Source organism: Prionailurus bengalensis, chromosome B3 (assembly GCF_016509475.1).
Source record: "Prionailurus bengalensis isolate Pbe53 chromosome B3, Fcat_Pben_1.1_paternal_pri, whole genome shotgun sequence".
Taxonomy (NCBI): Eukaryota; Metazoa; Chordata; class Mammalia; order Carnivora; family Felidae; genus Prionailurus; species Prionailurus bengalensis.
In genome coordinates this window covers 88,584,239-88,601,702 of record NC_057355.1, presented here as the reverse complement: position 1 = coordinate 88,601,702, position 17,464 = coordinate 88,584,239, and the positions used below count along the sequence as shown (strand labels likewise).

At 38.4% G+C, this 17,464-nt stretch overlaps 1 protein-coding gene across 1 annotated transcript; it reads left to right on the top strand.

Annotated features, from left to right (window-relative positions):
• The first annotated feature begins 404 nt into the window (after positions 1 to 404).
• Positions 405 to 17,142, top strand: LOC122468091 (transcription factor BTF3-like). The gene is given in 3 exon segments (XM_043554549.1): positions 405 to 428; positions 16,541 to 16,720; positions 16,723 to 17,142. Coding segments are annotated over 3 exon segments (624 nt in total).
• Positions 17,143 to 17,464: the final 322 nt, after the last annotated feature.

Genomic DNA, 17,464 nt, shown 5'->3' with positions numbered 1-17,464 from the left:
GGAGGAGATCATACTTCATTGTCTGAAGCTTGATTACCAATGATTTAAAGAAAAAAAATGAAGGAATCATATCAGATGCATTCCAGTATGTAAGAGACAAAGCTTTAAGGTGACAAATAGGGGCTCCTGGGTGACTCAGTTAAGCATCTGATTCTTGGTTTCGGCTCAGGTCATGATCTCACAGTTCATGAGTTCAAGCCCTGTGTCAGGCTCTGACCTGACAGTGCAGAACCAACTTGGATTCTCTCTCTCTCTGACCCTCCCACTCTCTCGCTCTCAAAAAAACATAATAATAATAATAACAAACTTTTTTAAAAAAGTCAGAAATACCTTGGTATGTACAATTAAGAAACAGAAAGGCAAGTGGAAGTGGTAGATGAAGTAGGAGACATAGAGGTCCAATCATGCAGGGACTTTTGGCTGTGGAAGTAAGTGTAAGTTTTACTCTAAGTGCAATGGGAAGCCATAGGAAGTTTTAAGGAAGGGAATGACATTATTTGTATTTTTATCATATAACTTCATGTTTTTGTTTTGCTAACTTCTACTTATTCTTCAAGTACCTTAGATTAAATCTTTTAATAAATACATGACTCAATAACTTTTTATTGAAAGAATGAAAGAATACATGCATGAATGAATAAATGAATTGATTTCAAGAGCAAGATTCTTTATGCTTCATGACTAAATGAAATTCTATCTTCAGTTGTGCTGCTCAACTGCTGTCTCTCATTTCAAACAGAAAGTCAGATAATCCTTTTGATTGAATTTTCTTTTAAAAATATGACAAAAAATAAAATAAAATAAAATAAATATTACAAAAAGAATTAGGTCCATATGTATCTTTGTCATGGTTTCATATTAGTAGCAGCAGTAAGAGTGTAAATATCCAGCAAACAAAGTTTTAGAAAGCCTTTGGATTCCCAAATACTGTAGGAAATGCTCAACAGGCTGCTATATGAATAGGTTAATGAGCAAAATTAATTCCTATTAATTTCCAATCATCAATAGCTTAGTGTCTTTTAAGAACCAATATGGGTCAATTTTATATATTCTTATGCCATCTCTTCCAAAATCATCCTCCTTCACTCTGCTGCTATCCTGTCCGCATTTATGCAACATTTCCTTCTTGCCTCTTTTGGTGTCCACCTCCCTAAGTACCTCATCCCCCAGGTGTCTTTTTTTCTTTTTTTTAAGACTTTACTTTTAGGGGCTCCTGGCTGGCCCAGTCGGTTAAGCATCAGACTTCGGCTCAGGTCATGATCTCACAAGAGGGGCTCCCTCTCTCTCTGCCCCTCCCCTGCTTGCATGCACACACACACGCTCTCTCAAAAACAAAAATAAAAGATAAACACAAAGCAAGGGAGAAGGAAAAGTCAAGGATGACTCTGTTTCCTAGTTGGACAACTGAGAGAGAACGTGGTGGTGCCATTTACAGAGACAGGGGCACAGGAGAGGAGCAGGTTTGGAAGAGAGACAGAGGAAGATCATGAATTTGGTTCAGGGTGTGTTAAGTAAATGAATGTAAAGCAATGCAAATTATTTCCAGAAAAAAAATTAAAATTTGATGGTTTTAAAAAAGTACTCATAAGCCTGTTTTCAAAAGCCTTATTAATTTTGAAACAATTTTGGAACTTCAGAAAAGTTGCTAATACAGAGTTCCTGTATACCCTTCACCCAGCTTCCCCCAAGTCAACACCTTATATAATCTTATATATAAGTCTAGTACAATGTTCAAACATAATAAATTAACATTAGTACAATATATTAACTAAACTACAGACTTTACTATAATTTCCCTAGTTTTCTAACTAATGTCCTCCTTCTGTTCAAAGATCAAATCCAAGACACTATATTGTATTTAGTTGTCCTATCCCCTCAATCTTCTATGACAACCTTCTGTGACAGTCTCTTATTCTTTCCTTGCTTTTCATACATTGACACTTTTTAATGTCCCTCCATTTGCATTTATCTGCTGCTTTCTCATGATTACACTAAAGTTGTAGAGTTTGTGGGAAGAATATCAGAGTGGTGTACCCTCCTCATCACAGCCTATCAGAGGGGTATACATGGTATCAATATGTCTGTTACTGGTTATATTAACCTTGATTACTTAAGTTCTGCCAGGTGTCTCCAACGTAAAGTAACTATTTTTCCTCTTCCATATTCTGTTCATTTGAAGGGAGTTACTAAGTCCAGCCCACTTTCAAGAGAGGAGAAGCTAACTCCACCTCTTCGAGGGAGGAATATCAAAGCACTCAACAGTAAGTTGTCCAACAGTAAGAAAACTGGCCCATGGTCTGTAATATATTTACTTATCATTCAACCCTATCATACGTGTAAAATAGTTTCAAAATTGATAACCCATACCCTGTGGTAAACAAGTTTATAAGAATTAGATGTTTAGGTATAAGTCTTTTTATCTTTAGTCTTACAGTAACTAATCAAAACACTTTTTACAGTTATTTAAGTCAGCTCCTTTCTTTCCCATCCCTGTTAGTGTGGTTGTGTCATACAGTTATAATTCAATTAGATTTATTTGCCATAGCCTACATTCCATCTTGGGTCTCCCTGCCATTCAAGTTGATTTTTTTTAATTTGCATACAGTAAAATTAACTCTTTATAGCATTCAATTCTATTGGTTTTGATAAATGCATAGTCATGGATCCACTACTACTGTACCATACAGAACAGTTCAAAGTCATTTTATTTTATTTTTTTTTAATGTTTATTTTTTATTTTTGAGAGAAAGTGCCAGCAGGGGAGGTGCAGAGAGAGAAAGGGACAGAGGGTCCATAGTGGGCTCCTCATTGACAGCAGAGAGCCCAATGTGGAGCTCCATCACAAACCACGAGATTGTGACTTGAGCCTAAGTCAGACACTCAACCAACTGAGCTACCCAGGCATGCTTCAAAGTCATTTTATTATTATTATTTAAATTTTTATTTTATTTTATTTTTTTAATTTACATCCAAGTTAGTTAGCATCTAGTGCAACAATGATTTCAGGAGTAGATTCCTTAGTGCCCCTTACCCATTTAGCCCATCCCCCCTCCCACAACCCTCCAGTAACCCTCTGTTTGTTCTCCATATTTAAAAGTCTCTTATGTTTTTGTCCCCCTCCCTGTTTTTATATTATTTTTGCCTCCCTTCCCTTATGTTCATCTGTTCTGTGTCTTAAAGTACTCATATGAGTGAAGTCATATGATATTTGTCTTTCTCTGACTGACTAATTTCACTTAGCATACTACCCTCTAGTTCTATCCACATAGTTGCAAATGGCAAGATTTCGTTCTTTTTGGTTGCCGAGTAATACTCCATTGTACATATATACCACATCTTCTTTATCCATTCATCCATCGATGGACATTTGGGCTTTTTCCATACTTTGGCTGTTGTTGATAGTGCTGCTATAAGCATTAGGGTGCATGTGCCCCTTAGAAACAGCACACCTGTATCCCTTGATAAATACCTACTAGTGCAATTGCTGGGTTGTAGCAATTTTTATTTTTTAATTCTTTGAGGAACCTCCATACTGTTTTCCAGAGTGGCTGCACCAGTTTGCATTCCCACCAACAATGCGAAAGAGATCCTCTTTCTCTGCATCCTCACCAACATCTGTTGCTGCCTGAGTTGTTAATGTTAGCCATTCTAACAGCTGTGAGGTGGTATCTCATTGTGGTTTTGATTTGTATTTCCTGGATGATGAGTGATGTTGAGCATTTTTTCATGTGTCGGTTGGCTATCTGGATGTCTTCTTTGGAGAAGTGTCTTTTCATGTTTTTTGCCCATTTCTTCATTGGATTATTTATTTTTTGGGTGTTGAGTTTGAAAATTCGTTATAGATTTTGGATACTAACTCTTTATCTGATATGCCATTTGCAAATATCTTTTCCCATTCTGTTGGTTGCCTTTTAGTTTTGCTGATTGTTTCCTTTGCTGTGCAGAAGCTTTTCATTTTGATGACCCCTCAAAGTCATTTTCAACTTAACATTTAATCCAAAAACTTATTTTATCTGAATTATGCGGAGAATTCTTAATTTTGCCAATTCTTTTCCTGAGGTTTATTAATTCTTTAGCAAAATAGAAAGATACTTAAAATATAAGATTACTGAAAGCAAAATAAATATATCTTTTGATCATTTGAAGATAAAATTCCAATAAAGGTTACCTTTGAACCTTTCTACCAGTTCAAAGTTTAAGGTGCTTAAACAAATAAATGTATCTTTTGTGACTTTTTTTCATTAGTCAAAGATTAAATAAATCACACAAATGTGACACCGAGCATGTAAAAAGAAATGCAAAATAAAAATCAATTATAAGACTCACTGAATTTAATTAAAATACATTTGGAAATATAATAACTGGTTTTTAAAATGTTATTTCTTACATAAATAATATCCATGACCCATTCTGATCCCAATACACTGCCAGGCAATTTTGTCTGCTTTTATATAACAGTCCTCCAAATAACCTCCTAATGACGTGGTGGCAGAAGGTGGCAGTGAAGAAGGAAGAGAGAAGTAACTGGAAGTTTAGAAAGGGAAAAAAAGCAGAAACCTCAGTCTCTGTGGCCTTAAATGAGGGCTGAATGAGGTGAGATGGGTGCAGCCTGGCTCCAGGCTGTGAATCCTGGCCTCTCCTCCACAGGCAGCCTCACAGAGCAGAAGGGATTAGAGATAGAATGGATCCAACAGTTCAAGCACACACATTTTTTCTTCTCCTAAGCCTGTACCTACATTGAGGATAACACTCAATGATTCACCACACACAAACCTCCTATTTAGTTTAAAAAAGAACAAAAGTAGGGGCACCTGGGTGGCTCAGTTAGTTGGGTGTCTGACTCCAGCTCAGATTATGATCTCGTGGTTTATGGGTTCGAGCCCTGGGCAGGGCTCTGCAGCCTGGAGCCTGCTATGGATTCTGTGTCTCCGTCTCTCTCTCTACCCCTCTCCCGCTTTCTCTCTCTCTCTCTCTCTCTCTCTCTCTCTCTCTCTCTCTCTCTCTCTCCCTCTCTCTCAAAAATGAATAAACATTAAAAAAATAAAAAAGAGCAAAAGTATACAATCTGACTAACCTCAGGAATAAGCACTGGTACCGTTCTAATTCAGCCAACTGTATTAACAATGTACTGTTAATGATAAAGACAATAAGAATTCATTTGAGAAGGTATTTTCCAAGGCTTTGTCCATCAACCCGAATTAATCCACTAAATCTACTCTAATTGTACTGCTAAATATACCCAGGCTTTAGCCTCAGGAGTAACTGTGACTTGAGTTCACCATAGCTTCATAGAAGGCAATCATATAACAAAGGCCTCAAACATTTTGTATTACTATCACGGTAGGAGTTTATTTTAAATTTCTCCAAGACATAATATTTTTAAACACTATTTATCATTTATGATGTATATGAGTCTACACTTTTCATTACAACAAGATTTCACACAACAACTATCTTAAGTGTATGTTTTTTGGCACCAAAAAATAATTTACTTGACATCAAATCAATAAGATCCAGGGCATTTACTAACTTAAAAAGTTTTTTTGGTGGGGGGGACACCTAGGTGATTCAGTGGGTTAAGCATCCAACTTTGGTTCAGGTCATTATCTCACAGACAGTGAGTTCAAGACCCACATCGAACTCTGTGCTGACAGCTCAGATCCTGGAGCCTGCTTCAGATTCTGTGTCTCCCTCTCTTCCTGTCCCTCCCATGCTCGTGCTCTGTCTCTCTCTCTCTCAAAAAATAAACATTAAAAAAAAGTTATCTTTGTGGGGCAAGGTTGCTAGTTGAGATCCTAGAAAACGTGGCCTGATGTCATCCTGGCCAGTGACTCTGAGGAGCTGACAATTTATGGGTTTTTTCCTGGGTCATGTGAGATTATGTTCTGTTTATTTATCTCCCACAATGTGATGAAAGAAATCTTGGGAATTTATCTTCACAAACCACACTATTTTGGAAGTTTCTGGAATTATCTGAAAATCGTTCTTATTATGGTTTGTGTAGGAATGACAAATTCCCTTTCCAGTTACAATTTTTAAAGCATGTTAATCATGTCCTTGCTCATTTCAATAGTGCAGATCTTACCACCCAAGGAAACTCCAAACAAGGTCTCTACTATTGGATTAACTTTACTGCTCTCAATTTTTTTCCCATAAGTTACCCCTCTGGACTAAGCTAATGCTTAGTCTAACTGAAGGGACATCTGATAGCAACTCTTAGTTAACCTCATAAACAGTGAGAATAAGTGAGTAATTAGTATTTGGATTTGGAACATATTATGAGATCCTGGGAAATAATTGCTAATACTTTTCAAATAGCATGTTTCTTAAACTTGCAGTAAAATGAATTTCTATTTCTCAGCACATATGTAAATCGATGGCAAAAGGAATGATCTTGAAGGCAAGAGAGATTTGGTTGGGATTTCAAGTTTCCTACAGATAACTACAGAAGCAAAAATTCACATTACAATCATTGCATACTATGACTAAACTTGACTCTGTCATAACTTCTAATATGTTTTCAAGATCTCATACCTATGCCATCTTAAACATCTCATTCCCAAAGCCCTCAGTGAAGAAAATTTGCATCTTTCAGCATTAAAGTTCCTTGTGATTAGTCCTCCTGAACTTTTAAGCATGTGCATTATTAGAAACAACACTACAGGAGGCCATGACATTGTCACTAGTATAGCTATGAGGTGTATGAGTCTGTGACTCACCTGGACAGGACAAAGTACAGAGATATCCCTCTAAACTCTTGGGAAAGTAATGACGCTACAAATGTCTTCTGTGTATCATTCTTCGTGGCCCTTTTTCTTCCTCTTATCCTCACCCCATTTCCTCCTTCAAAAAAGTACAATTTTGGCTTTGTGAAGTGCTGCTAGTTTTGACATCAGTCTAGGATTCTGAATCGAATGTCATTTCCCACCATAGTTGTATGATAAAAATATAAAAACAGGGTTTCTGTGTGTTTATAAGGAATTTTTATTATTTTTTAAATTGATTTCTTAAAGTTTATTTTGAGAGAGAGAGAGAGCACATGCAAGTGGGGGAGGGGTAGAGAGAAAGAGAGAGAAAGAATCCCAAGTAGTCTCCGCGCTGTCGCACGGAGCTTGATCTTACCAATCACAAGTTCATGGCCTGAGTTGAAACCAAGAGTCGAACGCTTAACCTACTGGGCCACCCAGGCGCCCCTATGAAGGATTTTTTAAAATAGCCTCATTGGCTTGTTACAAGTATAAATACTATATAAACTCTATCAGTTTCAGTAATAAAGTAGGTTCTGATATATAATTAATATTCCTATTAATTACAAAAGAAATATGTGAGGGGTGCCTGAGTGGCTTAGTCGGTAAAGCATCCAACTTCTGCTCAGGTCATGATCTCATGATTGGTGAGTTTGAGCCCCACATGGGGCTCTCTGCTGTCAGCACAGAGCTTACTTTGGATCTTCTGTCCCACTCACACTCTGCCCCTCCGCTGCTCATGCCCTCTCTCTCTCTCTCTCTCAAAAATAAACATTATAAAAAAAAGAAATATGTAAAACAATGATTAAATAAATATAAAGTACAGAGGAGTTTTGCCATTATTCTTTGAGCTTCCAAAATATCTAGAAATACTTTAACAATGTAGCTACCTGGAAAAATGTAGGAACATGGTTTGAAATAATAAAAATGTAGTTGAAGAAGTACTTTTTATTTTGGAAAATACTAAGACCTGATATCGTGAATAGAAACAAGAGAAATGCCATCTGTACTATCTTTGTTTAAAATCTACAAGTACCCAGTTTCCAGTAGGTCACCAAACTATAACTTTATAGAATTATAACAAAATTTATCATGGTCTTCTAATATAACTTTATGAATTTTCATATATGCCCCCAAGGATACATGGAATATTTCCACATTTTTTTTTCAATGTTTATTTATTTTTGGGACAGAGAGAGACAGAGCATGAACGGGGGAGGGGCAGAGAGAGAGGGAGACACAGAATCAGAAACAGGCTCCAGGCTCCGAGCCATCAGCCCAGAGCCCGACGCGGGGCTCGAACTCACGGACCGCGAGATCGTGACCTGGCTGAAGTCGGACGCTTAACCGACTGCGCCACCCAGGCGCCCCTCCACATTTTTTAATTGGTTATATTTCCAGAGCTGTCTACCTGCTAGATGATGGGCATGGGTACTTTGAAGATTATGGGTAGTTGGAAATAAACTTACCCCTGTGATTTCCAGAATTAAACAACTCTTAAAAAGTCATTATTAAACAGAACTGTATTATTAAGGGTAAGCTAAGATATGCTATGGCAACAAATAAATCACAAAAATCTCTTTGACTTAAAAAAGCAATGGCTGGGGCACCTGGGTGGCTCAGTCGATTGAGCGTCTGACTTCAGATCAGGTCATGATTTCTCAGTCTCTGAGTTCGAGCCCTGCATCGGGCTCTGTGCTGACAGCTCAGAGCCTGGAGCCTGCTTCTGATTCTGGGTCTCCCTCTCTCTCTGCCCCTCTCCTGCTCACACTCTGTCTCTCTTTCTCAAAAATAAACAAACATTAAAAAAAAATCAATGGCTTCTTTCTTACTCACAAACTCAGTCATCCAATTTCACTTGGTGGCTTTCTTCCACATGGTATCTCAGGGATCCAGGATCCTTCCATTTTGTGATTTTGCCATCTTGAACATGTAGCCTCTGAAGTTAATATAGAAGGAGACTGTGTGAATGATAATGGATGGATTTTTTTAAAGCTCCTTTTGATGCTTTTTTTTAATGTTCATTTATTTTTGAGAGAGAGAAAAAGAGGGAGAGAACAAGTAGGGGAGGGGCAGACAGAGAGGGGACAGAGGATCCAAAGTAGGCTCTGTGCTGACAGCAGAGTATTATCTCCTCTGCCTACTACCACTGGATAGAACCTAATCACATGGCTACAAACTAACTCCAAGGAAGGCTAAGAAATGTATACCCACAAAGAAGAAATACTTGGTGTCTAGATAGTGTCTAGCCAGGTTTCCATCACAAAAAAACCCTATAGTATGTTCTGTGTAAAAATTTATTTTTAGTCCTGAACTAGGCCTATAGAAAGATGTGTAACATTTATCTTGGTTTCTGTAATTTCAGCAATAGCATGACTTCTTTAAATGAACACTAAACTGTGATTTTGTTCAAATAGGTAAGTACTGAACAACTGTGAGTATGAGGTCATGTTCCCTGACAATATGTAGAACATGTAGAACTCTTCTATCTTGCCTATTAATGCTGAATCATATGCTTTAACTCAGCAGAATGGAGATGAGACTGATACTGTTTTATGAAAGCTGAGGAGTTCAAGAGGTCTAATGACTAAATAGAAAGTTATCTCCCAGACCTACCTTGAAGGTAACCCAAAGGAGGGCTTGAGGACAGTCCAAGAATTCTCAAAAATTAATTTTGCAATTCTCCAACACACAGAATGATCCAGCCATAATGTTCTAAATCAGCACTGTCCTATAGAAATAAACAGTGAGCCATATATGTAATGTTCTAATACCCACATTAAAGATAAAAAGAATCAGGTGAAATTTGAGTATATTTTATTTAAGCTAATATAATCACAGTGTCATTATTTAATTATATAACTATTAATTTCCTCTTCGTTGCTGTAACAAATTACAAGACAATGGCTTAAAACAAACACATTTGGGGCACCTGCGTGGCTCAGTTGGTTGAGCCTCCAACTTCGGCTTCAGTCTTGATCTCATGGTTTGTGAGTTCAAGCACCACATCGGTCTCCTGCTATCAGTGTGGAGCTCTCTTCAGATCCTCTGTCCCCTTCTCTCTCTCTGCCTCTCTCTCTCTCTCAAAAAAAATAAACATTTAAAAAAATAATTTAAAATTGGGGCTCCTGGGTGGCGCAGTCGGTTAAGCGTCCGACTTCAGCCAGGTCACGATCTCGCGGTCCGTGAGTTCGAGCCCCGCGTCAGGCTCTGGGCTGATGGCTCGGAGCCTGGAGCCTGTTTCCGATTCTGTGTCTCCCTCTCTCTCTGCCCCTCCCCCGTTCATGCTCTGTCTCTCTCTGTCCCAAAAATAAATAAATAAATAAATAAATAAATAAATAAATAAATAAATAAATAATCTTCAAAAAATAATTTAAAATAAATAAATAAAACACATTTAGTTATTTAATTATTCACTAATTCACCTATTTTCTGTAGGTCAAAAGTCCAATGAATCCCTCACTTGGCAAAAATCAAGGTGTTGGCAGGGCTCTGTTCTCTCCTGGAAGCTCAACAGGAGAATCTGTTTCCTTGTGTTTTCCACCTTCTTGGAGGCCCCTTCCTCTATCCCAAAGCCCATTAACATTGCATCCCTCTGTGTCTTTTTTCTGTAGTCACATCTTCCTTTCCATTTTTAAGAACTCTTGTGTTGGACTGTCAATCTAACTCTATAATTTGGGAATTCTTTTTATCAAACTGTTCATAAGCAAAATAAACATAATCTTACTATCCCAACTGCTCATAAGCAAAATAAACATAATCTTACTATCCCATGCCCGACTTCTGCTCAGGTCATGATCTCATGGTTCGTGAGTTCCAGCCCTGCCGTAAGTTCGAGCCCCGAGTTGGGCTCTGTGCTGACAGCTCAGGGCCTGGAGCCTACTTCCGATTCTGTGTCTCCCTCTCTCTCTGCTCCTCCCCTGCTCACACTCTGTCTCTCTCTCAAAAATAAATAAAGATTAAAAAAAATTTTTTTTAAACAACCCACAAATCTCAGTGACTTAATACATTAAAAATTTGTGTTTTTTTCACACTACTGTCTGATGTGAGCTGTCCTTGATGTAGCTAACATAGCTATACCATCTGAAATATGAGGCATCCAAGGTCACTATGGAAGAAGAGAGATGGAGAATCACATCCAATGCTATTAAAGACCAGAACTGCAAGTAGTTTATATTACTTCTGTCTACATTCTGTTGGCCAAAATGAAGTACATGGCTCCACTTAATTGCAAGTGAGAGGAGAGGAGGTAAGTTTCATCTTTCTGTCTGCCCAGGAATAATGATTACACAGTATCACCTCTGACTTAGAGGTAGAGCTTTTCACACTCCAGAGTTCCCCAACTGGGACATGGACCTCTGGGGGACATTCTTACAAATGTCAGGTTCATGAAGTTTTCTTTACCATTCTCAAGGGAGCATTTTTTACTATCTTGGAACCTCCACTCTCATTTGACTTTTTTTTTTTTTTAATTTTTAACGTTTATTTAGTTTTGAGAGACAGAGCTTGAGTGGGGGAGGAGCAGAGAGATAGAGGGAGACACAGAATCTGAAGCAGGCTCCAGGCTCTGAGCTGTCAGCACAGAGCCCGACATGGGGCTCAAACCCATGAAACCCAAGATTATGATCTAAGCCAAAGTCAGAAGTCCAACCGACTAAGCCACCTCTCATTTGACTATTTTTTAATGTGTACTAATTTTTAATTTTTATTTTCTTTTTTTTTTTTTTTTAATTTTTTTTTTTCAACGTTTATTTATTTTTGGGACAGAGAGAGACAGAGCATGAACGGGGGAGGGGCAGAGAGAGAGGGAGACACAGAATCGGAAACAGGCTCCAGGCCCCGAGCCATCAGCCCAGAGCCCGACGCGGGGCTCGAACTCCCGGACCGCGAGATCGTGACCTGGCTGAAGTCGGACGCTTAACCGACTGCGCCACCCAGGCGCCCCTTTAATTTTTATTTTCAACTGAGAAGATTAGAAGTTAAAATTCAAACCTGCAGAAGTGAAGGGATATCAAACAGAGTAATTAATCGTCATTAGTCAGGGTTTTCCTGAGAAATAGAACAATAGTATGGATGGCTATATGTAAAGAGATTATAAGGAATTGGCTGAAAAGTTCTAGGATGGGCAGTCAGCAAGCTGAAGATCCAAAAGAGCCTATGATGTAGTTCCAATCCAAGTTTGTACGTTTGAGATTCAGGAGACCCAGTAGTGTTTCAGTCCAAAAACCAGCAAGCTCAGAACTCAAGAGCCAATCATTCAGTCCAAGTCCAAAGGCTGAAAAAAACCCTATGTGCAGTTCATAGTAGTTAGGCAGGAGGGGTTCCCTCTTACTTGTAGGAGGGGCAGCCTTTTTGTTCTATTCAGGCCACTGGATGAGGGCCACTCATATTAGGGAGGGCAATCTGCTCTACTCAGTCCACCAATTCAACTGTTAATCTCACCCAAAATACCCTAACAGGGGTACCTGGGTGGCTCAGTCGGTTAAGCAATGGACTTGATTTTGGCTCAGGTCACAGGTCATGATCTCAGGTTGTGAGATAGAGCCCCCAAGTTGGGCTCTGCTCTGAGCGAGGAGCCTGCTTGGGACTCTCTCTCTCTCTCTCTCTCTCTCTCTCTCTCTGCCCTGCCCCTGCTCATGTGTGAGTGCACTCTCTCTCTCTCTCTCAAAGTAAATAAACTTAAAAAAATAAAAGACACCTTCACAGACACATCAAGAACAATTTTTAACCAAAAATCTGGGCACTCGTGGCCCAGTCAAGTTGATACATAATATTAACCATCACATAATCCAAAAAGCAGAGGATGAACTTGAGTGCTTATTTAATATCCAGATTTTTATTACTATGCAAATGAAAATCAGCATTCTAGTGTCTCTTGTGGTCCAGAAACCCCATAAAAAAACCAAAAAAACCCAACTTTGATACATGTATCAAAAAAGTTATAATAAAGCCATCATTGGTACAGTGTCACTTAAAACAAAATTTTCAGAGGGTTGCCTAGGTGGCTCAGTCAGTTAAGCATCTGACTCTTGGTTTTGGCTCAGGTCATGATCTCATGGTTCAAGGGATCCAGCCCCATATCGGGCTCTGTGCTAGCAGCACAGAGCCTGCTTGGAATTCTCTCTCTCCCTCTCTGCCCCTCACCGGCTTGCACCCTTTCTCTCTTTCTCTCAAAATAAATAAATAAACTTAAAAAAATAAAAAAGAATGAGTTGTCCCAGAAACCTCCAAAAGTGCCCCTTAGTATCCCTGCTTTCTATCATGACAAGCTCATCTTGTACATTTCCTGCCCTAGATCTAGGGTCAGCCATTTCTTCAAGGAGCCCTGCTTCTTTTTGTTGGAAAATAGCATTCAGAGACTACAGCACTGGGATGCCTCACCACTTTTGGACTGTCATTATTTCTATGCCCACTCTGTAGACAAAGCTAGGAAACATGTGAATTTTTGAAAAAACACTAAATTATGAATTCATATAGTTATTTCCAAATCAAATGAAATTAGAGTTTTCCCTTAAATTTTTTGATTTTATATTTTTATTTATATTTTATATTTTTGTATCTTTTATTACACAGAAAATATTTAATGAAATTAACATAATTACTTGTTTATGCATTATATATATACATATATACATATATACACACATATATACATATATACATATGTGTGTGTGTATATATATATATATATACACATAGTGCACAAAGTAGTTTCAAAGAGACAATACTAATATTACCACTAATAATAGAACTACCAATTACAACTGACTATTTTATTTACTTAAGATATATCCTGCCAGGAAGGTATATCAAATGATTGAGTTTTAAAGTCATTTCAAATACTTTTTTCTGTGTGGTTATACCATCAATGATATACTCCAAAGTTCACTTGTATCTATTTGTTTCACATTTTTAGGGATTTTCTTTTCCTTTTGATTCAAGTTTGTTTATTATTATTTTTTTTTTAATTTACATCCCAAGTTAGTTGATATCTAGTGCGATAATGACTTCAGGAGTAGATTCCTTAATGCCCCTTACCCATTTAGCCCATCCCCCCTCCCACAACCTCCCTAGCAACCCTCTGTTTGTTCTCCATATTTAAGAGTCTCTTATGTTTTGTCCCCCCTCCCTGTTTTTATATTATTTTTGCTTCCCTTCCCTTATGTTCATCTGTTCTGTGTCTTAAAGTCCTCATATGAGTGAAGTCATATGATATTTGTCTTTCTCTGACTAATTTTGCTTAGCATACTACCCTCTAGTTCCATCCACGTAGTTGCAAATGGCAAGATTTCATCCTTTTTGTTGCCAAGTAATACTCCATTGTATATATATATACCATATCTTCTTTATCCATTCATCCATCGATGGACATTGGGTTCTTTCCATACTTTAGCTATTGTTGATAGTGCTGCTATAAGCATTGGGGTGCATGTGCCCCTTAGAAACAGCACACCTGTATCCCTTGGATAAATACCTACTAGTGCAATTGCTGGGTCATAGGGTAGTTCTATTTTTAGAGGAACCTCCATACTGTTTTCCAGAGTGTCTCCACCAGCTTGCATTCCCACCAACAATGCAAAAGAGATTCTCTTTTTCTGCATCCTTACCAACATCTGTTGTTGCCTGAGTTGTTCATGTTAGCCATTCTGACAGGTGTGAGGTGGTATCTCATTGTGGTTTTGATTTGTATTTCCTGGATGATGAGTGATGAGCATTTTTTCATGTGTTGGTTGGCCATCTGGATGTCTTCTTTGGAGAAGTGTCTATTCATGTCTTCTGTCCATGTCTTCACTGGATTGTTTTTTTTTTGGGGTGTTGAGTTTGATAAGTTCGTTATAGATTTTGGATACTAACCTTTTATCTGATGTGTCATTTGCAAATATCTTCTCCCATTCCGTCGGTTGCCTTTTAGTTTTGCTGATTGTTTCCTTCGCTGTGCAGAAGCTTTTTATTTTGATGAAGTCCCGATAGTTCATTTTTGCTTTTGTTTCCCTTGCCTTTGGAGATGTGTTGAGTAAGAAGTTGCTGCAGCTGAGGTCAAATCTTCCAGATTGTCCATTTTATTGGCATATAATTCCTCACAATATTCTCGTACTATTGTTTGTATTTCTGCTGTGTTGGTTGTGATCTCTCCTCTTTCATTCTTGATTTTATTTATTTGGGTCCTTTCCTTTTTCTTTTTGATCAAACTGGCTAGGGGTTTATCAATTTTGTTAATTCTTTCAAAGAACCAGCTACTGGTTTCATTGATCTGTTCTGTTTTTTGGTGTCAATAGCATTGATTTCTGCTCTAATCTTTATTATTTCCTGTCTTCTGCTGGTTTGGGGTTTTATTTGCTGTTCTTTTTCCAGCTCTGTAAGGTGTAAGGTTAGGTTGTTGATTCAAGTTTTTTATATGAACCATTCACATGGTTCCAAAGTCAAAACTATAAAACAGAATGTAGTAAGCGAAGTCTTTTCAACCCTTTTCGTCCCTCAATTTCACAAAAAAAGGGCTTTTTTTTTTTTTCAACGTTTATTTATTTTTGGGACAGAGAGAGACAGAGCATGAACGGGGGAGGGGCAGAGAGAGAGGGAGACACAGAATCGGAAGCAGGCTCCAGGCTCTGAGCCATCAGCCCATAGCCTGACACGGGGCTCGAACTCACAGACCGTGAGATCGTGACCTGGCTGAAGTCGGACGCTTAACCAACTGCGCCACCCAGGCGCCCCAAAAAGGGCTTTTTTTAAGGGTACAGAATTGGACCAAATTGTTAAAAAAGCCTGATACCAGAGGGAGGTTCAACAGAGCATTGTTGGTAATAGCCATAGGGGAAAAATTTAGCTATTAATGAATTAAGATTTATCATTCAAATCAGTTAAACATGTTATAGGTCCAACCTATAACAAAAAGAAATTTTCTTGTGGCGCCTGGCTGGCTCAGGCAGAACATGCGACCCTTGATTTCAGGGTCATGAATTTGACCCCCACATTGTGTAGAGATTAAATAAATTTAAAAAAAAGAAATTTTCGTCTTTTTGGTGAAGTGCCTTACTTGGTTTCTTTAACTATGATTCAATCAGTCACTGGAGAGAGGGAAATAGTCACAGAAGTCTTCACTATAAACAAGAGGAAAACAAAGCAGCTTCCTGCAGACTGGAAAAATATCTCCAAATTTTCTATTTATAAACAACTAACTGAATATATGATGCAAGGAAAAATTCCTATTCAAATAGCAAATGACACATGCACACAAACCCTAGGCCTACACTTAATAAAAATGCACAGAACCTATAGGAAGAAAACTAAAATTTTACTAACATATATGATAGAATAAATGGAGAGAAACACTAGTTTGTTTAGTCAGAGTCAATATTCTAAAGATGTTGATTATTCCTAAGTTATAAATTCAATACAATCAACGTCAAAATTAGTTTTTTGGAAACTTGAAAAGTGATTCTAAAGTTTTCATTAAAGTACATATTGGGGCGCCTGGGTGGCGCAGTCGGTTAAGCCTCCGACTTCAGCCAGGTCACGATCTCGTGGTCCGTGAGTTCGAGCCCCGCGTCAGGCTCTGGGCTGATGGCTCAGAGCCTGGAGCCTGTTTCCGATTCTGTGTCTCCCTCTCTCTCTGCCCCTCCCCCGTTCATGCTCTGTCTCTCTCTGTCCCAAAAATAAATAAATAAACGTTGAAAAAAAAAATTTAAAGTACATATTATCTTAGAACATTTGGAAAAGTATAATTGGGGGCATCCCTACCTGTGTGCCCCTAATCCCAGCTGGTCTGCCTGCAACCCCTTGAGTGACAACCCTAGCTCCCTGCACAACCCCACTTCCACCCCGACAAGAAGAAAGGAACTATCGTGAGCCAGGAGAAACTCGCCACACTGCAGGCACAAGTACGCACGGGTGGAAAAGGAACTGCTTGCAGAAAGAAGGTGGTTCACAGAATAGCTACAGCAGAAGAGAAAAAATCTTTAGTTCTCCTGAAAGAATATTAGGAGTCAACAATATCTCTCACACTGAAGAGGTGACTATATTTACAAATCAAGGAACAGTGAGGCATTATCACAACTCTAAAGTTCAGGTGTCTCTGGCAACCAGTACTTTCACCATTACAGGCCATGCTGAGGCAAAACTGCTGACAGAAAGCCTACCCAGCATCTTAATCCAGCTTGGTACAGACAGTGGGACTAGTGTAAGGAGACTGGCAGAAGTTCTGTCTAAACTCTCTGGGGATGGAAAAGCATCACTTGCTACTGAAGAGACTGATAATGAAGTTCCAGATCTTGTGGATAATTTTCATGCATTTCTAAGAATGCAACAATGTGATTGGAAGTTGGCTTCTGAAGAAGACAGAACTCAAAGAAGTTACTGGGAGATGCTACTTTACAGTAGCATCTGCTACTATTTATAACTGCTTTTTAAAATTTTGTTCATGAACCTGATAAAATCTAGATCTGATAGTTTTAAGCCCAAGTCCCCTAGCCACTAGCAGCTCTTTTCAGTTTTTTGCTTGTCACAATTCATTCTTCACAGCTAATTAATCTGAAGAAGCCTGGGAATAAATTTTGAAACAGAGGTTAATAAAGTTCTTTGCCTAGTTAAAAAAACAACACATAATTGGGGGAGAATTTAGCACACTAGATATTAAAACCTACCATAACACAACCTTAGTGCAACAGCACTCAATTGAATAGAGCCTATAAATAGACCAATGAAAATATGTTAATTTGCTC